General features: G+C 41.4%; 1 protein-coding gene across 1 annotated transcript in view; it reads right to left on the reverse strand.

Annotated features, from left to right (window-relative positions):
- Positions 1-25,232, reverse strand: part of myo1d (myosin 1D) — a 150,963-nt gene that overhangs the window by 41,470 nt on the left and 84,261 nt on the right. The window contains exon 17 of the mRNA XM_060939892.1: positions 117-340. Coding sequence (XP_060795875.1) covers positions 117-340 — 224 coding nt within the window. The remainder of the gene's footprint in view (positions 1-116; positions 341-25,232) is intronic.

Consider the following 25,232-nt stretch of genomic DNA (forward strand, 5'->3'; position numbering starts at 1 on the left):
AGCAGAGCACTGATTCCCATTCAGCTCCTGATGCGTCTCCATTTACGTGTGTACGCGAAAACAAGAAATAGAGAGAGAGAGATAATGAGTTTTGGGGTGTTTACTATGGCTCTGACCTGTTGTAGATGTTTCTTAGAGCTTCCTCGAACCTGCGCAGTACTTTGGGAGGTGTGGGCCACTTCACATGCTTGCCATGGTCCTTCATGCTGCGTACATTTTGGAAGCGCCGATGTACCTCTCGGATATAGGACTTGACCTTATAACGCTGGTATGCTCGCAGAATGATGAGTGCAGCCCGCATGCGCCGGTAACGCATCCTAGCAATAGTGCCACGCCATACCTTTAGGAGAATGAGAAGAAATGATGGAAAGGAAGAGAAAAAACAAACACAATTTCGGCTTATTGTAATAAAAGTCACTAATGAAAAGCATTACAGAGATAATGAGTATTGCAAAAATAAAATTATACATACGGTACCAGTCAAAAGTTTAGATTAGATAAAACTTTATTGATCCCTTTGGGAGGGTTCCCTCAGGGAAATTAAGATTCCAGCAGCATCATTACAGATAAACAGAGAAAAGAAATAGATAAAAACTTCTAGATAAATTAAAATAAATTAAGTATTTACATATACAAATATAAAAAGAATAAGATATGGGGAAGAGAGAAAGGGGGAAGGAGGGGGGGGGGAAGACAGTTTAGACACAGTTTCTAATTCAATGTTTTTCCTCATTTTTATGAATTAAAAGACACTTCATGTCTTAAAGCAGGGGTTCTCAACCTTTTCTACGTTAAGGCCCACCTACTGTATTCATACTTGTACCGAGTCGGGGCCAAAAACTCACAAAGATCTCATCTCATTCATCTCATTATCTCTAGCCGCTTTATCCTTCTACAGGGTCGCAGGCAAGCTGGAGCCTATCCCAGCTGACTACGGGCGAAAGGCGGGGTACACCCTGGACAAGTTGCCAGGTCATCACAGGGCTGACACATAGACACAGACAACCATTCACACTCACACCTACGGTCAATTTAGAGTCACCAGTTAACCTAACCTGCATGTCTTTGGACTGTGGGGGAAACCGGAGCACCCGGAGGAAACCCACGCGGACACGGGGAGAACATGCAAACTCCACACAGAAAGGCCCTCGTTGGCCACGGGGCTCGAACCCAGGACCTTCTTGCTGTGAGGCGACAGCGCTAACCACTACACCACCGTGCCGCCACTCACAAAGATATTTATCCGAATACATGACCTACTCATTCTAAACCTTCCGAGCTTTGCCAGTGAAGCTCTAGACCTCAGTGGGTTAAAAAAGATCCCCAATTATTTTGGCTCATCTATTCTATTAGAATCTAATAATCTATTGTAAAGTGTATTAATGGAATGCAGCATCACTCCCTGTTACATATGGGAGCCCAGGAATTAAATAAATGCTGTAAAAACAAACTGTTTTTAACTGTAGGTATTGTATTTAAAACTGTATGGATGTGCCAGAAGCCAACATAAACCCATGCATGCAGGGCATTCTCACTCAAAAGGGATTAATGATCCAAAAGTGGAGTCTGGGCCATTAACACAAGAACTTATTGCCATGTTTGTGTACAGAAAACAGCAAGTTATTAAAACCAAGAAGTAACACTCAAAAGAAGTGGATATAGAAACCACTCGGTAGGATGGATCCTTACACGCCAACAAAGGATTTTTCCTATGAAAGAAAAATTGACGAGCTAAATTTGACATTAGTAGAATCAATTTTAATTCTGTTGTAGCCATAATTAAATATAAAAACAATAGTTCTCATCTAATTATCTCTATCCGCTTTAACCTGTTCTACAGGGTCGCAGGCAAGAAAAAGAATAGTTATGCATACTATTAATTAAGTGGGCGGCATGGTGGTGTAGTGGTTAGTGCTGTTGCCTCACAGCAAGAAGGTCCTGGGTTCGAGCCCCGGGGCCGGCGAGGGCCTTTCTGTGTGGAGTTTGCATGTTCTCCCCGTGTCCGCGTGGGTTTCCTCCGGGTGCTCCGGTTTCCCCCACAGTCCAAAGACATGCAGGTTAGGTTAACTGGTGACTCTAAATTGACCGTAGGTGTGAATGTGAGTGTGAATGGTTGTCTGTGTCTATGTGTCAGCCCTGTGATGACCTGGCGACTTGTCCAGGGTGTACCCAGCCTTTCGCCTGTAGTCAGCTGGGATAGGCTCCAGCTTGCCTGCGACCCTGTAGAAGGATAAAGCGGCTAGAGATAATGAGATGAGAATGAGAGACTATTAATTAACAGATAATCAACAGATTTTAAGTTATTTTAAAGACTGTATTTGGAATTATCTGTATCTGTACATGCATGACCCCACCAGCTCTGCTGATCAACTTATTGTGTTTAAATAAAAGTTATTCGTTCATTCATGGGGAGTTGGAAGATTATCCACCCGTTGAGTTCCCCGACATCTCAAACTACCTGGTGCTGCAGACATCGTTCTACATGTACAAACAGACGAAAACCTGGAAGAGCATGGAGGTGTATGCCTTTTTATATGTGGCTGGGTTAAAGATCTGGGGATCAGGACACTACAAGATAGACGGATCTAAGTGCAGGAAGAGAGTGTTTATTAGCAGGTGTGAGATTTACAAAAACGAAAGCAAAACAATCAAAGCAGAGTATTTAAACAGCGTTATAAACATAGCTAGAAACAAACGTGACCGTGATAACGATACTTCGCAAAGCCTCCATGAAAACAGCACCCGTATCTGTGCATGGCGATTGCGCTCAAATCAGTATTAGGTGTTTCCCATAACAATTAGGTCCCAAGAACGCGCACAGCGATCTCCGTGAACGCCCGCGGCCACTCGAGACTCAAGTGTGCAAAGGCGTGACAGTCAAGCGTTCACCTGCTGTGTGACCACAACTTTTAGCTCACGTATACATCACCATGCATCGCCACCAAAATGGCTAATTTTTATTGATAACCCATCGCAAAGCATCGTGAGCTGTAGTGTGACTGTAGCTTACTGAGGCAGATGTGATGTCGGATGCAACCCAGCAACTACCCTACGAGTAAAAATTAGCTTCAACTTGGGGGGGGGGGGGGGTAGTATTGCACAGCCCACTAGATGGCGCTTCACAGCCCACTAATGGGTCATGGCCCAGTGATTGAGAAACACGGTCTTAAAGTAACGATAAATGTCGTTTCTCTTTACTTAGTTGAGTGGTTCTTGACATAATATAGATTGCCGCAGTTGTGGAACAGGGATACTTACTGCATTTTTATTATTTATTATTTGATCTCAAATGCATTAAGAAGGCAAGAAATTGCACTAATTAACTTTTGATGAGGCACGTCTCATCTCATCTCATCTCATTATCTCTAGCCGCTTTATCCTGTTCTACAGGGTAGCAGGCAAGCTGGAGCCTATCCCAGCTGACTACGGGCGAAAGGCGGGGTACACCCTGGACAAGTCGCCAGGTCATCACAGGGCTGACACATAGACACAGACAACCATTCACACTCACATTCACACCTACGGTCAATTTAGAGTCACCAGTTAACCTAACCTGCATGTCTTTGGACTGTGGGGGAAACCGGAGGAAACCCACGTGGACACGAGGAGAACATGCAAACTCCACACAGAAAGACCCTCGCCAGCCACGGGGCTCGAACCCGGACCTTCTTGCTGTGAGGCGACAGCGCTAACCACTACACCACCGTGGATGAGGCACGTGTTAATTGGAAAGCATTCCAGATGACTACCTCATGAAGCTGGTTAAGATAACGCCAATAGTGTGCAAAGCATCATCAAGGTGAACGGTGACTACTTCGAAGAATCTAAAATATGGAACGTATTTTAACACTTTTTTGTTTACCACATAATTCCATATATGTTCCATATGTTATTTCATAGTTTTGATGTCTTCAGTATTGTTCGACAATGTAGAAAATAGTCAAAATACAGAAAAACCTATGAATGAGTCAGTGTGTCCAAACTTTTGACTCGTACTGTATAGATGAAGAAATGAGGAGAACAAACAAACAAAAAACCCAAATGATTGCCAAAGTGTTGTAGCCCTTGACTTGTGCATTAACAATACTGGGTAATGGATCTCCAGAGAGCTGTTTAAGCTGCTCAGTTCTCGGTAAAGCTCGCACCACATGCTCCTTTCTGTTCTTCCGCTCACTCAGGGCAGCTAACGCGTGCTTAAATGAATGTTTGCATAAATAAAGACATATGGGTACTTTTATTCATTTCTTACACTGCATGAAAGTAAATATTCATATCTGAACATGCACGCCTGGATAGTCATTAGCAAACCCTTGAATCAAAAAGTGCTCCAGGACAAGATTTCCTTTTCTCCTAATTTTTCCAAACAATGCAAGTCAAACATTGATTCAAGTAGCTAAAAGCATTTATCCTTATTTGTAATGCGACTGGATTTAAGTGTTTATGTAGTTCTTGCTCATTTGCGTCTTGCTGTTCAAGACCAAAACTCATTTTCAAAAGCATTTTAATACTAATAATAATAATTCAGAAATAAATGCAAATTAAAGAAAATAGTCCCAAAAATGGTCCAAACCCAAAAGTGTTGGCTATATTTAGTTTGTAAAGACATGAGCTGGACCTCATACCAGACCACTAATGCAGTCATTTTGCTGATTTCCTAAAGCACTAAAGCCCATGCTGAGCACTGCACTGGAACAGTATTCAGAAAACCATTACAAAAAATGTCCTGTAGGTGTTATTTATAAATATGTTCTTGTTTAGTCTGATTTATGGGCTATTACTACACAAATGTACTTGTTTAGTCTGACTCATACTTAGGCTACATCCACACGACAACGGCAACGAGATTTTTTTTTTTTTTAAATATCGTGTCCACATGGGCAACGGATCAGTAAAATATCAGGTTCATATGGCAACGCAACGCTTGCTGAAAACGATGCAATACACATGCCACACCTCTACGTGCACTGTAAGACGGTCCCATCGGAGACACCAGAACAATAGAAGTAGACGCATGCGCATAACTGCGCATGCGCACAGTGACTATTCCCTGTCACTGTCACACGCACACACTTTCTCACTCCCTATCCTATGGATATAGTCCCTTTAAATCACATGCTCGTTTTTTGAATGGAGACGCGGAAAGAGGAATGAATGGGGGTAGATGGAAGCCGGTACGCCAACATTCTGATATCCTCCAGAATTCTTTAATGGTCTGGAATAAATTGAATGCTACACGTTGATGGATTACTTTGTTCTTCTACGCCCTTTTTGAGGAATGTATTGTCGGACTTAAACCAACATCTGAAGAGGTGAGATCGCTCCTTTTTTTTCCCTATTTTTGCTGGCGGGATTGACTCTGCCCTAAGGGCTATTCTCTCACTCTCTCTCTCTCTCACTTTGCACCATTACACAATAAATATTCACAGTGAAAATATTTTGTAAGCGCGTTTCATGAACCAAGTTATAGGATTTGTTGGCAACTCGCATCGAGTTCGTTACACTTCTACCCGGCGTGAAGCACATGTGGTTGTGACGTCATCGTAAACAAATCCGTTCTACTCATCCAGACGACTTCGCAACGGCTCCATTGCCAGATTTTTTCACTCTGGAACCCGTTCTCAAAAGATTTCGTTTTGGGGCACCCAAAACGCCTGTGCCGTGTGGACGCCAGGCCGAAACGATAAACAATTTTATCAGATTCACCTGAATCCGTTGCCATGTGGACAGGGCCTTAATCTAATCTACTACTACACTGAAGAAAATCCTTCATGGATCAACATATATTTCAATTAAGGGCAGTTTTTACATTTTGATATAATGTCCATGTTAATTTATAGTATTAAGTTTTTAAATAGAAATACGCATATTTACAGAGTTTAACATAAACTTGTCATTATTTACTTATTTACTTTTTGTTGAACTTATAGTACACATTTTACTTAAGTGGAAATTCTGTCCTTAATTTGAATACGTTGATCCATGAATGACTTTGTTCAGTGTAATTGTGAACTGGCCCACCAACATTAAAATGATGTGCTTTAAATGTAAAGGTTGAAGATTTCTGACTCAATGTGAAAAGTGCGACATGAATAAATAAAGAATAATGCTTTACCAACAAGATCAACTGTCAGCTACTGCTCATTTACATATCCCCCCCGCTCTTGCTTATATCAGAACGCAAGCAATCAAAGGAATAGGACACTTATTATGAATGTTGACTTCAACAAATAATTAACCCTGAAACAAGTAAAGAGCAGTGTTCTCCGCAGGGATTTCAAATAGCATCGTGGTAAACTATCATTTTGAAATGGCATTTTGCTTCTTGAAATGGCGTCAAAATCCACCCTATATGTTTCGTAAATACATTCAGTCGGTAAACAGGAAGTTGATGTGGGACAGACCTGAAAACGATATACACGGTATAGAACCCCAAGCCGAAGCTTGATACCAAATATCAAGCAGTTGTGATTTGTAGCTGCTGAGAAAAGTGTTACAAAAATTTTGTAAATCCAGGCTATATGTTTCGTAAATACACTGTCGGTAAACAGGAAGTCGATGTGGGACAGACCTGAAAACGGTATACCCCCTTCGGACACAAGGAAAAATGCTATGGAACTTCATGTGTACAATTGTACACATTATGTCTGAAGAGTATAGAACCCCGAGCTGAAGCTCCGTACTACTGTAAATATCAAGCAACTGTGATTTATAGTTGCTGAGAAAAGTGTTACGAAAATTTTGTAAATCCACGCTATGCGTTTCGTCAATACATTCAGTCGGTAAAAAGTAAGTTGATGTGCAAAAGACCTGAAAAAACAGTCTTAGAACCCCAAGCGGCTATGATTTGTGGTTGCTGAGAAAAAGGGTGTGTTTCGGATGGACGGAGATACAGACAGACGGATAGAGGTTAAAAAAAAAAAAAAACACCACTATATCCCCTCTCTTTCAGAGCAGGAGTATAATAATCTCCAAAAGTATAAGCAGGTATTAGTGATGACTACTGTAATAAAAAGGATTTTACCTTCCAAAACATAACTAGTCGACATAAAAGTCTCAGACAATCAGAAATGCAATTAAAGCCGCAAGCGGCCTCGACAGGCCCTCGCGCCAGCGGCCAAGGGGGGCGGGGGCATGCGTCCCCGCGAAATACCTTCCACAGCTTCTTCGGCAAGAGACATTACCACAAGGTAGTGGTGTGAAGGAAAAGCATTATGGAATTATTTACCAAAAACCCGTGTTGGAGCAATTGCGTCGGCCAAAAACAGCGCCCCCCATGGACGAAAATTCCCAAAATGTGGTATACATGACATGGGAGGTAGTAAGAGGGTGGCCGTGAAGTTTGACCAAATTTGAGGAAAGATTGGATTTTTTGCCCAAAAATAGCGCCCCCAGTGGCAAAATATCACAGAAATTGGGTAACATGTCAGAAGCCCAATGAGTGATTTGCCTGTGAAGTATGAGCAGTTTTGAGCAATTAGAAGATTTGTGATGAATTTTTAAGGATGTAAAATTTTGCAGTGAAAATTGATTGACGTATAACTTCTGAACGGTTTATGCTACGTGAAACGTATTTAGAAACTTTTGTCAGCCATGTCTGTAGATGATGTGTATCAATTTTCGTGACATTCCTATGAACGGTCTAGGAGGAGTTGCGCCGTGTTCGTGGCCATGCATTTCGCACAGAAGTGAAATTAACTCACTTCCTGTTGGGCGTGGCTAATGCATTGGCATTACATTTTTGTCCGGCTTAGTGACATACATAAGCGTACCAAATGGCATGCCACTACTACAAACTACATGGCAACCAGGCACCTTAATGCGGGAGGCCAAAATCACAACGAGTGAGGGGGCGCTATAGAGGCCCTGAGGCCCGCCTGGATCTGGGCTTCTGGTTCTCAGTAGCGGTGGCAGTCTAAGAAAAAGGCGCCAAATTTCGTGCATTGTCGACCATGGCAAGCGCCCCAATAAGGGTCTTGTAAAGAGTTTGCTTGGCAACTTTGACAGATCAGAAGCTGCAATATCATTTTTGCCATAACCAGCACCCCCAGGGGTGGAAGTGCACAAAATTTGGTGTAGATGTCAGGTGAGCTATGAAGAGTCTGCGTATGAAGTTTGATGACAATTGAGTAAATAGAAGATGAGATATAGATTTTTGAAGAATAAATTTTTTGGTTTTTCCCATGTCAGTGGGTGGCGCTATGCTGTACATGAGCGATTATGAGTTGGAAAAATAAGTGTCTACAACAGCAACGTACTATCATAAGGTAGTGGTGTGAAGGAAAAGCATTATGGAATTATTTACCAAAAACCCGTTTTGGAGCAATAGCGTCGGCCAAAAACAGCGCCCCCCATGGACGAAAATTTCCAAAATGTGGTATACATGACATGGGAAGTAGTAAGAGGGTGGCCGTGAAGTTTGACCAAATTTGAGGAAAGATTGGAATTTTTGCCCAAAAATAGCGCCCCCAGTGGCGAAATATCACAGAAATTGGGGAACATGTCAGAAGCCCAATGACTGATTTGCGTGTGAAGTATGAGCAGTTTTGAGCAATCAGAAGATTTGTTATGAATTTTTAAGCATGTAAAATTTTGCATCGAAAATTGATTGACGTATAACTTCTGAACGGTTTATCCTACGTGAAACGTATTTAGTAACTTTTGTCAGCCATGTCTGTAGATGATGTGTATCAATTTTGGTGACATTCCTATGAACGGTCTAGGAGGAGTTGCGCCGTCTTCGTGGCCATGCATTTCGCACAAAAGCGAAATTACCTCACTTCCTGTTGGGCGTGGCTAATGCATTGGCATTACATTTTTGTCCAGCTTAGTGAGATACATATGCGTACCAAATGGCATGCCACTACTGCAAACTACATGGCACCCAGGCACCTTAATGCGGGAGGCCAAAATCACAACAACTTAGGGGGCGCTATAGAGGCCCGGAGCCCCGGCCAAGTTTGGGCTTTTGGTTCTGAGTAGCGGTGGCAATTCTCGGAACTGGTGCCAAATTTCGTGCGTTTTCGCCCATGGCAAGCGCCCCGAAAATGGCCCAACAGCGGAGAAAAATAAAGAAGAAGAAGAAGACGGAAGAAGAAGAAGAAGAAGAAGAAGAAGACGGAAGAAGAATAATAATAGTGAACTCTTACAAGAACAATAGGGCCTTCGCCCATAGGGCTCGGGCCCTAATTAGCACCAAAAAACTGAACAGACTCAACATCTTACGATTTCACATTTTAAAAGAGAAACGTCACACAGTAGTTGAAAGAGACATAATCTTCACGAAGAACAGAGACTGTGCAGAGTTTTGCATATCCTCCCAGTGTTAATATGGGTGGCATGGACCATTTTTTCATCTTATTTCACAGAATTAGCATTTCTGTTGCATAAACCTACAAGTATTGCAATAACAGCCTAATTTCATCGTTAAGTTTTGGTTTGGAACCAAATATCAAAATTGTTTGGTGGAAATCAACTAATCATGCTTTGATTTCCAATAGGTGGAACCGTTTTCTTGGGAGGAAAAAAATAAAATAAAATATTCACTCCAAACTGCTGCATGCTGGAAAAGCAAAGATTTGTTATCGCCGGTGAGAAAGTGTAATTAGTCTAATTATTATTATTCTATCCACATTCACTGGATATGAGCGATCACACGCTCTGATTGGCTAGTCTACTACTAGGCTATCAGCTCATATACTGTGAGTAGAGAAAAACAAAATGGCAGTGTGCGCTGCTGAACCAACTGAGGACGAAATAACTATTTGAAAACAAAACCTCAAAAAAAAAAACCCAACAAAACATGGACTAAAAGTATTTGATGGTAAGAACGTATCTTTTTTTTCAAGAATTATTATTAATTGCATTTTTCACAAATTGCCGATTTGTTTACATTCTTCATCTTTAAGCAGTAAAATTTGTTGAATTTTTTCAGACTGGTTCAAAAGCTCAAAGGAAAATAAAATTTGAATACTTTATGCAACTTGCCATGTGTCCGCTAAGCAGAAATGATTTCGTCAGACGTTTTGTATAAAAAGCTTTTATTTATCGAATTTGCAAAAAATAAAAATGCTCCGTTTCTCACAATCCTGTGAACGTGGATAGGATAAAACAATTATTCCACTCAGTCTCGTCGTACATGGCTTATAGCCGACTCGGCCCTACGCGCCTCGTCGGCTATCAGCTCATGTACGATTTGATTTCATGGAATAATTGTTAAATATGCAGCCAGTCGCCATGTTCTGAAAGTGTGATCTGTGAGGCATGAGGCAGGTCAATGAAACAGTTAGTAGCCATTTTAGCCTGCGTAGTACAACATACTACATTTAAGTTCTGCATTAACAGCCGGATATAGTCATAGATCTGCTATTGACAAAAAACAAACCGAGATAATCAGGAATGGCTGAGCAATCTAATCCCGCTCTTAGCACCAACTCATCAGTGACTCAGCTCTATTTTAAACTAAGAAATATAAACAAAGAATTATTATTATTCTTTGGGTCCATGTGTTAGTTACAGTAAATGCTTTTGTAACACCCACCTATATGAGCCTTCTACAAGAGCCATAATAAGATTAAATAGGCTGATAGAGGTTGCAGAGAAAATTGCAATCTTTCTCTCCATGTGCATCTCTTCCGCCATCAGAGACTGGTGTGAGTCATTGCTCCACACAGCACGGTCCAATCTGGCGACACAGTCACGCTACATCACATCTGATCCCGACACTCCTGTCATAATAGTTCCTGTTTTGAACCCATACACCAAGATGCCGCCTGTCACTTTAAATTGAAACTTTATGGCCGGATACTCATTTTGTGAGCACCGAGTGTATGTTGATGATGCAGGAGACATTTAAAGTGGAGTGCCGCCAGACAGGACGTACCCAGGGGAACGTGGGTAAATTAGGCCAGGCGCAGCCCCTGGTTCCCCCTCCCCTCCTATAAGCCAGTCGGATTGTTGTGTTAACTACTTTAAGACACTGCTGCATCGCCTCCTTGTGCTTTTATGCTCCAAATTTACAGCCAGGTTGCGGAAGTCTCGTTGCAAATCTGTTCAAGTATAACAGATTGCTTTGCTAACTAGCTCCGATTTACTTTTTAAATGACTCATTTGCTGAAAAGACCTGATAATAGCTAGTTAGCCTGTTGTCAGACATTGGGTTGCATTCATAGGAATCAATATTACTTCACAAAATAATATATTTACAAATGAGCACTGTAAATTAGTTTTTCTCGAATCATTAAAGAACTACAATTCTTCTCACACACACACACACACACACACACACACACACACACACACTCATCTCATTATCTGTAGCTGCTTTATCCTGTTCTACAGGGTCGCAGGCAAGCTGGAGCCTATCCCAGCTGACTACGGGCGAAAGGCGGGGTACACCCTGGACAAGTCGCCAGGTCATCACAGGGCTGACACATAGACACAGACAACCATTCACACTCACATTCACACCTACGGTCAATTTAGAGTCACCAGTTAACCTAACCTGCATGTCTTTGGACTGTGGGGGAAACCGGAGCACCCAGAGGAAACCCACGCGGACACGGGGAGAACATGCAAACTCCACACAAAAAAGCCCTCACCGGCCACGGGGCTCGAACCCGGACCTTCTTGCTGTGAGGCGACAGCGCTAACCACTACACCACCGTGCCGCCCACACACACACTATTATATATAATATTACATGGTTGCATGAAGATATTAAATTTATCATCAAGTCGTCAACATATTCATAAGTGAGCGACGCGAACGAGTGAAAGTATTTTCAACACGAAGATAAACTTCATATCTTCATGCCACTGTGTAATGTTATTTATGTTATATGGGCACATCTACAAAAAAAAACAAAAAACAAAACGCAAGTTAATCAAAATTATTTTAATCCTGAACCGATTCGCCATTTTGACCACACGCGTCTAGTCAGTGGGAAAACACTGGGAGTGACTTAATCAGAGTGAAATATCAGGAATTATTATACATACAGGACACTTTCGATGGAATAAACACATGTATTCTGTTCCCTTCTAGCGGGTTTCATTCACTTGGTTTGATAGCATGCAATATTGTTAGCATATCGCTTATCCTACGTGTATTGCGTCACTCTACCCAATGGAAAATGAGCATTGAATATGGCTTACGATATTGCATGGTCATCAGGACAACATGACATTACACATCAGAGCTGATGCGAATATCCAATGAGAAAGTTTTCTACTGTGCATGCGCAGAAGCATTTCTTTGTTCGCTGGTGGTGCGTGCAATAAATTGTCGCAGGGAACTGAAAATGCCATAAAGATATGTATTACACGTCTAGCGAGCTTATTCTTCCTCCTCCTCTTCCAGCACTATTGCCAGGTTGGGGTCCATGTGGACCCTACTGATCCACACATCACACTAATTGGAGCACAGTTTTACACCAGATGCCTTCTCCACTAGCAAGTGACTGTGACAGTTTGTAAATAAACATGGCCGCCAGGTCTGCGTCGTTAAATACGGAAGATTTTGAGATCATTTTGAAAGAGAAATTTTATTATTATTATTAAATAATAATGACTTTTTTGTGGTATATCAGAGATATTCCATTCAGCTAGCATGATATTGAACTAGTCTTCGACTTGTTCAATATCATGTTAGCTGAATGGATTATATCTGATACACCACTCAATGCCAGCCAATATTATTTAAATACGTCACTCAGATCCGTGATGTATTTTGCATGAAAAATGCAAGTTTTTCAACATGAGAAGATAAACATCATATCTTCAAGCCAGGGCGGCACGGTGGTGTAGTGGTTAGCGCTGTCGCCTCACAGCAAGAAGGTCCGGGTTCGAGCCCCGTGGCCGGCGAGGGCCTTTCTGTGCGGAGTTTGCATGTTCTCCCCGTGTCCGCGTGGGTTTCCTCCGGGTGCTCCGGTTTCCCCCACAGTCCAAAGACATGCAGGTTAGGTTAACTGGTGACTCTAAATTGACCGTAGGTGTGAATGTGAGTGTGAATGGTTGTCTGTGTCTATGTGTCAGCCCTGTGATGACCTGGCGACTTGTCCAGGGTGTACCCCGCCTTTCGCCCGTAGTCAGCTGGGATAGGCTCCAGCTTGCCTGCGACCCTGTAGAACAGGATAAAGCGGCTAGAGATGATGAGATGAGATCTTCAAGCCACTGTGTGATTTTCTTTTTATTATATAGGACACATTCACAAACAAAAAGTACCCAAATTTATCAAAACAAAACCATTCATTGATTTGCTCATGAGTGACATCTAGAGATGTGTGTCACGCTTTCGGTTCTCCATGCCCCGGTTGTAGCTCGTATGAAAAATATATGAGTGGTGCATTTCTCAGTAAAGCACTCATTTTATATGCTATTTTGATAGGTGTCCTTTACATTCAGGTGTCAGACAGTTACAGATGACTAAGAAAATGCGTGCTGGCTTAACATTATTCAGTCAGACAGGCACGCAGTGCAGCAAAACCACCTCCAACAACCAGGAGTCAAATACAAGCACACAATTCGTACGTGTGCAAAACCTCCTGGGGAACATCCGTGGTTCTCCACAAAACACTCGATGCAGGGGCTCTGGCCTGACAACATCACACTGACAGTATGGCATGGTTTAGCACAGGCACAGCAAATCCTAACTAATCACCACAGACCCAGGAAAAGTGATGGAAGAGTAGGGGAGGAGAGAGAGAGAGAGAGCGAGAGCAAGCACAGTTTTCATAAATCAATAATGCAGAGTTGAGCTGCATGCAACTGTGAAGGAGATCACCGTATTTTTTTTTTTCTTTTTCCCTTTGTGTGACCTCTAACAGACTGCTGGTGTGTGTGTGTGTGTGTGTGTGTGTGTGTGTGTGTGTAGGGGGCAGTCATTACCGCAACAGCATGGTCACTGACGTAACGGTCACTGCCTCCACATCCACCTCAACACTGCTCTCTTTCTCTACCGACATATAATTAGTAACTAGTCATATGCCCAATTCAAATCAGTGGACCATTATATTTGATAAAATTTTGAAATAATAGCCACCAAATCACATTTTACTAAGAATTCATTTAATTCATAGGTGTCTTGACAGATAAACACCATGAAAGCTAATGTTTGCCGCTATAGAAAAGATATTTCACAGCACTGAACTACAGTTCAAAGGAAATTCTGGCAAGTTAAGAGATGTCAATTAACTACGGACACTGAGCAACGTACCAATAGCCTCAACAGATTCCATTCAAAATGACGAATAAAAACTGTTTTCATTTCTCAGAGAGTTCTGCAGCAGACCTTGAGAAGAGCATACTGAATGGTCTATTTGGCACATTCACTGGTTGGGGTCAGAGCGTTTTCTATTTCTCTCATGGTCATAGCCTAGACTTCGAAATTGGGGTCATACACAGTAAACATGCTCAAAGTGTGTGTGTGTGGGGGGGGGGGGGGGGGGGAGTGAAATATACCATAATATAACAGTATGGTGTCCTGTATCGTATAGTTTGATACAAGACTTTGCTTTGTCTATACAGGATACAAGAATTCAATACATCTGCATATCGAAAAATACAGAACAGTCTGCATAATAAAAGTAGCCTTATTCATCATAAAAATGTTGCTTCTGTTATTATTAAACCTATATCAAGTCCACACCTCCACCCCTCCTTATCTCGAATCAGTAAAGTCTACTTGGGTTTAAAAAAAAAATATATATATATATGAGTGATTCCACGCTTATGGGTACTGAAATGGGGACATGAACTTATTCACCTAAAACCATTTCTTTTTTTACCATCAGGTCACAAGACATGTAATCTTTAATGAATGATATGTTAAAAGATAACTTTAATTTTCTGAGATGTAATAAAAACATATTTATATGCCAAAGTCAAGCCTATGAATTCCAAAATGATGTCTGTTACATTACTTCTGTTACGATTGTCCATCTCGCGTCTGTTACAAATTAATTACAATCTAGCTATATACCATGTTAATCTTATTGAAAGAATGTGCGTGTTTATTCGACTGCACATGTTTATTAATTATATTTGCTAAAACATCACCTTCCTATGTTTCAAAAAGTAATTCTACATTGTTAAAATTGAGAATCTATATGTCCACAACACTTCTGTTACGTTCTGACTTTGGCATATAAATATGTTATTACATCTCAGAAAATTAAAGTTATCTTTTAACATATCATTCATTAAAGATTACACGTTTTGTGACCTGATGGTAAAAAAAGAAATGGTTTAAGGTGAATTTTTAAAAATAAGTTCATGTCCCCATTTCAGTACCCATAAGCGTGGAATCACTCATATATATATATATATATATATATATATATATATATATATATATATATATATATATATATATATATTTCATGCACTAATATTCTAGCATACTGTATTAGCTCTAGTTATGTTCAGTAGCAAGTTGGAACTGAAAGAGTCGGTCACTGGGACATGACAAAAACAGACACACACACACACGTTTCTCAGTAGTGGAGGACACAGGATTGAAAAACGCATCTACTCTACACATCTACAGACAGCAATATGACTTTACAGTACACTAGCTAACAGCAGAATGTAAAATAATTCAATGAATAAATAAAAACCCTGAACTTCAAACAGCAACCAAGTCTTGAAGCAACACCAGTAAAAACCTGGCCAGGGAGCGAATGCTTAATTAGCCATGCTAGGTTGCTACATGCTGCTAAGCATCTAAACTGGATCATGCCAACATGGTCATAATTTTTCATTTGTTGTACTTTTACAAAACTGAATATTTTAAATCAATTGAAAATGGAACGCGAACACAACACGTGCTATATTAGAAATGTGTCACATCAAGACACCACCACACTGTATTATGAAGTATCTTGTGCATCATTCCACCCCTACTAGCTGCGTGGATAGCAAGCTACATTTTACACTTAGCAAGCACTATAAACAGTAACATGTGCTAGCTAAATTACCTCAGTTTTACTCGACAACTTTATAACCGAGAGCAACTCTTCTGTGTAGAATATAGATAAAATCACAAGTTCTCTTATTTGGTGATCTCTACTGGTGACTTTTACTCACTGTCCTTTTATTCTGTGCTACTAATCTCCCTTCCTACAGCTGCAAATCAACATTAGCATGTACCTCTTTATAATTATATATCAGGTATACTTCATGCTACAATTATTTTGTACTAAATTGCTGTTTTTGTCCAAGAAAAAAAAAAAAAAAGGTTTCATGAACATTAGTCAAGGCTATAACTGAGTAGTGTATTATACAATAATAATAATAATAATAATAATAATAATAATAATTCTACAAAAAAGTACATTTATCCCACTGGGTAAACCCTTGCTTCTGTATTTTGAACAATAATATAATTGAGTGTTTTCTTATCAGAGGGGCTTCTTAACAGAACTCCTTTAGAACACTAAGAACTTGTAGCCATCCAGAGAACCCTCGAGAAACCTAATACTAACAGAGTACAAAACTCTTCCCAATATGTAGACAGGTTTGCATTTTATACCCCTCATCAAAAAATTCCCATGCAAGGATTGGCCAAGGATGGCTCACATGACATAAAATCGTTCCACCATCGATTAAGTAATGTATCTCATGACGTTTAAAAAAAAAAAGGATATGATGCAAGTCAGGCATGGTATATCCTGGATATACCATGAACTGCTGTCACAGTTTCAAGCTATACAGCCGACTCGAGTCACAGCTGTGGCTCTGCGAGCATTTGTGTGTGTGTAGACCTATGCATCGTGATCATGCCTAGCGAGGCAGGTGATAGCATGGTACATGCGCAGGTCAAAGGTCGTTCCGACAAACAACAAACATGACTACCTCCAGTGAGTTTATGCAGAGATTCTCTCTTAACACTTTTAATAATAATAATAATAATAATTTGTTCAATTTATATAGCGCCTTTCACAAACCCAAGGACGCTTTACAAGAGTTACCACCAAAAAAAAAAAACGAGGAAGAATAGTGTAAGGTAAAGAGAAAAGTTTTCAAGTTAGCTTTGAAGGAAGAGAGAGTGGAACAGTCACGAAGTGATTGTGGTAACGAGTTCCAAAGTTTAGGAGCAGCAACACTAAATGATCTGCCACCCACAGATGCCAGTTTAAAACATGGAACAGTTAGAAGTCCACAGACAGAAGATCTGAGGGAGCGGGAGGGACAGTACAAATGAATTAGCTCACAGAGATAAGAAGGAGCGAAACCATGAAGAGCTTTATAGGTTAAAAGCAGGATTTTGTATTTGATCCGAGAAATAACCGATCCATTGACGGTAAACAAGGATCGAGTGGACTTCAGTGGCGACTATGATATTGAATTAATTCAACAAAGTGTACGTGCGGGACAAATGTGTTGTATGTGTTGCAGTAGTACACATTATGCAGGTGTGTTTTGTGGCAAGTCAAATGTTAGCCTTAGCTCCACTACCCAATATAATAGCTGTCTTGCTAACGTTAAACACACCTGCATAATGTGTACTACTGCAACACATACAACACATTTGTCCTGCATGTACACTTTGTTGAATTAATTCAATATCATAGTCGCCACTGAAGTCCACTCGATCCTTGTTTACCGTCAATGGATCAGTCACTCGTCAAACAGTCCGCCAGAATCCGAGTAGGAAATGGCCGCAACAGCTTCCGGGGGAATCGCTGAGCGGAGCTGTCAGTCAAACACAAGTTAGCCAATGGGAATGCATTCCTGGACAGCCCACCCACACGTGAAGTTTGTGCCAAAACTGCAAGCAAAAAGTCAGGGAGCGCAAACAAGAAAGCTGGAATCGCAACCACAATAAATTACGTCAAACAAAACTGAGAAAGGCGCGGAACAAAAATAAAAGGTTTCTGAAGAGTAATAGACTGATATTTTGCACGATTACACAATTTGTTTGCCAGTCTAAAAAAATTTACTTTTTTTTTTTGTATTTTGATTTGTTGCTTTTGTTTGATATTTCAAAAGTATTGTATGAACATTTTGGCACAAAATTGATTCCATACTATGCCAGTCACCGAAGAGAATCCATAATTTTGACCGGAGTCTATCAGTGCATGGTATATTTGATTAAATGTACACCAAATATTGTACTGCTGGAACAAAAATGAGCCCAAATGTGGCAATATAAAATCATGAACCCAACCTAAAACCATGGCTCAAAAGCTCTTTACTCCAACAATAAGGACTTCTGGAGCAGGACGGTCTTTTAGCAGAGGTTACAAGAGGCAATGGCACACTACATGAAAGTATATTAAAAACGGTAGTTTTATGCAGGAATGCTTCTTTGAACAAAAGTCTACAGATTTACATGACACATCAAAATGGAAGGATTAGGGAAAGTAAGTCCCAGGTGAGTGCTAGATATTTGAAGAGACTTGTTAGATATTTGTTCGCTTAAAATTTGGATATTCTACATGTCAGCAAGAATCCATCACAGAAATTCAAATAAACAGGAAACAGTTCTGGAGGAGCCAGTTACATCAATCATGCCACTTGCACTGCAAAAAACGATGTCTTAGCGAGTGAAAACATCTTGAAAATAGGTGAAATGATCTAGCGTTTCCTATTAGAAGAATACGAGACATCAATTCTGAGATTATTAAACCTAGTTCTAGATTGCAACCAACTTATTCGAAGATGTCTTAACAAGTAAAAATATCTGTCCATGCATGCAAGATCATTTCACTAGTATGAAGTAATTTTCTCCTCAAATTCAGTTTTCAAATTTTTTTCCCCAGTGTAGAGCTTTTACATTCTCTGGACTCCGTGTTACCCACAGACATATAAACATAGACGCCGCATTGAGCTGGTGGCCCGTTGCTGGGATACGTCAGAGTGTCCGCCATATTGGATGTGGCAAATCTTCCCCGTAAACCAATGCAAGTAAATGGACTGAACTTCATAAAGCCTCTTTCTACAATAATATTTAACTCGATGCCTTTTATTCACCCATTAAGACACACACGTATATATTTGGGAAACAAACAGGCATAAAAACAACACATATAACTTTTAAATGTGATGGTTATAAATAGTGTGCGAAATACCCGTCAATATTCCGTGGGAGGTGTGACCTAGATGAGCTGGGAAACTGAAGACTGAAGGAACAGCTCCCTCTCTGATCCTGACTGTCTGACCTGTTCTGTCAAAATCCTCCGTTCTGAAGTGTTCACTGCAGAGCATGGATGACGGGGTAGCAGAAAACCCTTCCCGTCGCACAGCTGTCTCCCACTGCTTTTTCATGTCTTTATTTTTGGGAAACCTACAACCCCGATTCCAAAAAAGTTGGGACAAAGTACAAATTGTAAATAAAAACGGAATGCAATGATGTGGAAGTTTCAAAATTCCATATTTTATTCAGAATAGAACATAGATGACATATCAAATGTTTAAACTGAGAAAATGTATCATTTATAGAGAAAAATTAGGTGATTTTAAATTTCATGACAACAACACATCTCAAAAAAGTTGGGACAAGGCCATGTTTACCACTGTGAGACATCCCCTTTTCTCTTTACAACAGTCTGTAAACGTCTGGGGACTGAGGAGACAAGTTGCTCAAGTTTAGGGATAGGAATGTTAACCCATTCTTGTCTAATGTAGGATTCTAGTTGCTCAACTGTCTTAGGTCTTTTTTGCCATGTCTTCCGTTTTATGATGCGCCAAATGTTTTCTATGGGTGAAAGATCTGGACTGCAGGCTGGCCAGTTCAGTACCCGGACCCTTCTTCTACGCAGCCATGATGCTGTAATTGATGCAGTATGTGGTTTGGCATTGTCATGTTGGAAAATGCAAGGTCTTCCCTGAAAGAGACGTCGTCTGGATGGGAGCATATGTTGCTCTAGAACCTGGATATACCTTTCAGCATTGATGGTGTCTTTCCAGATGTGTAAGCTGCCCATGCCACACGCACTAATGCAACCCCATACCATCAGAGATGCAGGCTTCTGAACTGAGCGCTGATAACAACTTGGGTCGTCCTTCTCCTCTTTAGTCCGAATGACACGGCGTCCCTGATTTCCATAAAGAACTTCAAATTTTGATTCGTCTGACCACAGAACAGTTTTCCACTTTGCCACAGTCCATTTTAAATGAGCCTTGGCCCAGAGAAGACGTCTGCGCTTCTGCATCATGTTTAGATACGGCTTCTTCTTTGAACTATAGAGTTTTAGCTGGCAACGGCGGCTGGCACGGTGAATTGTGTTCACAGATAATGTTCTCTGGAAATATTCCTGAGTCCATTTTGTGATTTCCAATACAGAAGCATGCCTGTATGTGATGCAGTGCCATCTAAGGGCCCGAAGATCACGGGCACCCAGTGTGGTTTTCCGGCCTTGACCCTTACACACAGAGATTCTTCCAGATTCTCTGAATCTTTTGATGATATTATGCACTGTAGATGATGATATGTTCAAACTCTTTGCAATTTTACACTGTCGAACTCCTTTCTGATATTGCTCCACTATTTGTCGGCACAGAATTAGGGGGATTGGTGATCCTCTTCCCATCTTTACTTCTGAGAGCCGCTGCCACTCCAAGATGCTCTTTTTATACCCAGTCATGTTAATGACCTATTGCCAATTGACCTAATGAGTTGCAATTTGGTCCTCCAGCTGTTCCTTTTTTTGTACCTTTAACTTTTCCAGCCTCTTATTGCCCCTGTCCCAACTTTTTTGAGATGTGTTGCTGTCATGAAATTTCAAATGAGCCAATATTTGGCATGAAATTTCAAAATGTCTCACTTTCAACATTTGATATGTTGTCTATGTTCTATTGTGAATACAATATCAGTTTCTGAGATTTGTAAATTATTGCATTCCGTTTTTATTTACAATTTGTACTTTGTCCCAACTTTTTTGGAATCGGGGTTGTACATAGTATGTGAAAAGTTAGCTAAGCAGCTAACAACAATCAGCGTAGTTACGAAGGAAATACTTCGTTGTTTGGAGACAGGTTTCACCGAGCGGCTATTATGCGCGAGACTTCATATTAGCCACAAAGTCAGAAAAATCTGTTCGTGAAATTACATTATAATGACCAAATACAATGAAAAGTATTTTTCCAGTCTCACCTGTGAAAGGTAATCCCATGTGATCTCGTTTGGACGGTAAACCTGTTGGTACAGTTAAACGCAGCACCTGAATGAGGCATCTTTATTCTCGGCTACTGTCTAGACGCTATACCAGAGACGGTTGAAGAATCTCCACTTTGCCACATCCAATATGGCGGCGAGGATGACGTATGATTCTACGCAGAAGGCGGCGTCTATGTTTATATGTCTATGGTGGTACCCATGTTCATGACATTTTAATTCATAAAACTTTGTCATTGTAATGCATGTCATGTGTCATTGGAGCACAGACCTCTGTCAAGGTCAAACACTCGCAACATTAGCAAAAGTGAAACTAAATTTGTGGATCTGTCCTGTAACTCAGATGCACTCAAATTTAATGGGTTCTAATGGGTTCCTTGGCCCATGCTACACCCTTTCACCAAGTTTCATGGAAAATGGATTGTAGGTTTTGCGCAATACTGCTTAGACAGACAAACCGCTCTGAAAACATAACCTCCTTCGCAGAGATAATTAAAAGATTGGCTTAAACAGACAAAGCTCTATTCATCTTCATCAAAAACTACGTTCTGATGCTCCATGTAATGTGGACAGTCGCTGTAAACATATTAAAAAATCATTTACAGGAGAAAAAAAAACATTCATGAATAATGCAGAGAATGTTTGCATTTAATACATAACTGCTAATTCATTTCCTTTACATATTTTTTCAAAGCCAAACGTGATGGGTATGAGCTTTGAGCACTGGAAGCAGATCAGAAGAGGAACAGCTCAGGGAGGTTTAGAATGGCAGCGTGAAATAAGCAGTGAAGGAGCTCTGAATTGAGACTGAAGGTCAAACCGAGGCGGATGTGTATGCAAATCACGTCTCTTTGCGCTCAGAGCTCTTTTGCTTGGTTGTAGACCTAAGAATAGATGAGAGATGTACACATCCCGGGGGCTCACCCCTAATCAGAAGAGAAAAATCTATTTCTATAAAATTGGCAGCCATTCTATGAATCTCTATATTTTTGTCTGCGAGCTCGATGGGGGATGAGAGCCGTGGCACAGATTCTGCCAAATCTCTCAACACTGATACTCTTGACATAAAGCGTTTCAGTCTGCTAGGTGCTGATAAAAGACCAGATAATCTAACGCTGACAAGAGACACAATGAGACATAGCAAGAAGCATGGAGACCGATCCACATGAAGAGAGCGCCGTGTGCGAGTGTGTGTGTTTATCTCGGTGCCCGTCACTCAGCTCAGGTACTGATATTACACTTTGGTGAGACAGCAATTGCTGGAGGGTGAACAGCACGCTTAATAAAGTGTCATCGTCCCTGAAGATAGGACTTTACCTCACGGGATAAAATAAAATACAGCGATGTTAAGCCAATATCTACGCTCGTGAGCCAGAGCATGGTTGTGTCAATACAAAGGTCATACAATCAATTTCAGATACTGGCAGAGTGCAGATTCAACACTTTGATGTCTGCTGCTACAGGATTAGGAACAGCCAGATGAGCCATAACACAGAGTCATGGAAGGATATATCCAGGGATACCATAGCAGGTGTCATGATTTTATGAAAATCATATAAAATGAGAACCAGCTGATGAAATTTGGCCAATTACAGACTAGGTACACCAGCTGGCCAAAACAGCATTAAATGTACAGTTTGTAATGTTTAATAATCATCCAATTGTGACGTGCAATATTGCCATACAAGGGCGGCACGGTGGTGTAGTGGTTAGCGCTGTCGCCTCACAGCAAGAAGGTCCTGGGTTCGAGCCCCGGGGCCGGTGAGGGCCTTTCTGTGTGGAGTTTGCATGTTCTCCCCGTGTCCGCGTGGGTTTCCTCCGGGTGCTCCGGTTTCCCCCACAGTCCAAAGACATGCAGGTTAGGTTAACTGGTGACTCTAAATTGACCGTAGGTGTGAATATGAATGGTTGTCTGTGTCTATGGGTCAGCCCTGTGATGACCTGGCGACTTGTCCAGGGTGTACCTCGCCTTTCGCCCGTAGTCAGCTGGGATAGGCTCCAGCTTGCCTGCGACCCTGTAGAAGGATAAAGCGGCTAGAGATAATGAGATGAGATGAGATATTGCCATACACGGAATCTAACTATTACTTGTTTAGATTTCTTCTGTTTACATTTCTAATCAACAACCCAAGCCCAGAACCAGGCTCGTAGTACTCGAGTCCAGGACTCCGACTCGAGTCCGACTCGTGCCCTAATTTTAAGGACTCGTGACTTGACTTGGACTTGAGCACCGATGACTCAGACTTGGATTCGGACTCGTACATTAAAGGAGAACTGAAGGCAAATTTATCATCAAAATTCTATTTCTCATTTTATTAAATATAGGAATGCATTTCTGACAGCTACGTATTTTGTCACTGCTATAGCAAGTTATGAGTGTTTGAAATACATCAGTCCATATGTTAAAGCAAAGGCCGTAAACGAGATTCGCTGAGACCTGTGCGAGACATCGTAGGACGGAAGGAAAACGTACAGCGGAAATCAAAGTGACCAACATCTGCCAACGTTGTCAAAAGACGCGGGCGACCTCTTTCGAATGCTGACGTAATCAAGCCGGAAGTTTTGTTTGTTTTGATAGCAATCAGGAAAGTTTGAAAAAAGTAGGCAGTTATCGTCATTTAAACTTGTTTTTGTGCAATGCTTCATTTGGAAAACAGTTTTCAAAATGGCGACACTGACACCTGGCTGACGCTTCACGTTTCGAAGTCTCACACAAGTCTCGTGAAGATCGCGCGGATAAGTGACGCCTGCCGTGGACCATCTCATCATCTCTAGCTGCTTTATCCTGTTCTACAGGGTCGCAGGCAAGCTGGAGCCTATCCCAGCTGACTACGGGCGAAAGGCGGGGTACACCCTGGACAAGTCGCCAGGTCATCACAGGGCTGACACATAGACACAGACAACCATTCACACTCACATTCACACCTACGGTCAATTTAGAGTCACCAGTTAACCTAACCTGCATGTCTTTGGACTGTGAGGGAAACCGGAGCACCCGGAGGAAACCCACGCGGACACGGGAAGAACATGCAAACTCCGCACAAAAAGGCCCTCGCCGGCCATGGGGCTCGAACCCGGACCTTCTTGCTGTGAGGCGACAGCGCTAACCACTCCACCACCGTGCCGCCCGCCGTGGACCAAACGAACTAAATTCAACATGGCTAGAGACCGTATAGGCCAATAAATAATATAATTTAATTGCAATTGGTTGCCAATATGGTGCTGTAGTGGTTAGCACTGTCGCCTCACAGCAAGAAAGTCCTGGGTCCGAGCCCAGCGGCCGAGCCCAGCGGCCGGCGAGGGCCTTTCTGCGCGGAGTTTGCATGTTCTCCCCGTGTCCGCGTGGGTTTCCTCCGGGTGCTCCGGTTTTCCCCACAGTCCAAAGACATGCAGGTTAGGTTAACTGGTGACTCTAAATTGACCATAGGTGTGAATGTGAGTGTGAATGGTTGTCTGTGTCTATGTGTCAGCCCTGTGATGACCTGGCGACTTGTCCAGGGTGTACCCCATCTCTCGCCCATAGTTAGCTGGGATAGGCTCCAGCTTGCCTGCAACCCTGTAGGACAGGATAAGCAGCTAGAGATAATGGATGGATAGTTGCCAATACAAGTCTCAATATAAGGCTACTAAAACCGAAAATGTAATTGAATAAACACGTTAATTAAGAAATAAAGCAAGTTTAAAAATGACTTCAGTTCTCCTTTCACTGCATTTGGACTCGTAAATTGGAGACGAGGACTGTGATTTTTTTTCTTTATTTTTTGTAGCATGTCATAATAATTTGGCCTAAGATATTTATATCTACATTAATTTTTGTACTAATTTTATGCAACAGAATACACATGAATCCTGTTCATACGTCATGTTCAGGAACAAACTAACGTTAATGGTACTAAAATGCCTGGAGAGAAGCCCCGAGGATTGGCCGCTTTGCTTATACAGACTTCTCGTGCAGAGGGGAAAAAAAAAGCACCGCTATGTGTTTCCTATGTAGAAGAACTATCGCGGAGACGACGGGGACAACCTCGAACTTCAATCGTCATTTGGCAAGACTCCACCCAGAGAAGTAAGTGACACGTCATGTTCATTGCTCTGTTGATAGCAGGGCTTGCTTGCTG

This window comes from Neoarius graeffei, chromosome 14 (genome assembly GCF_027579695.1).
Source record: "Neoarius graeffei isolate fNeoGra1 chromosome 14, fNeoGra1.pri, whole genome shotgun sequence".
In the NCBI taxonomy this organism is placed as follows: domain Eukaryota; kingdom Metazoa; phylum Chordata; class Actinopteri; order Siluriformes; family Ariidae; genus Neoarius; species Neoarius graeffei.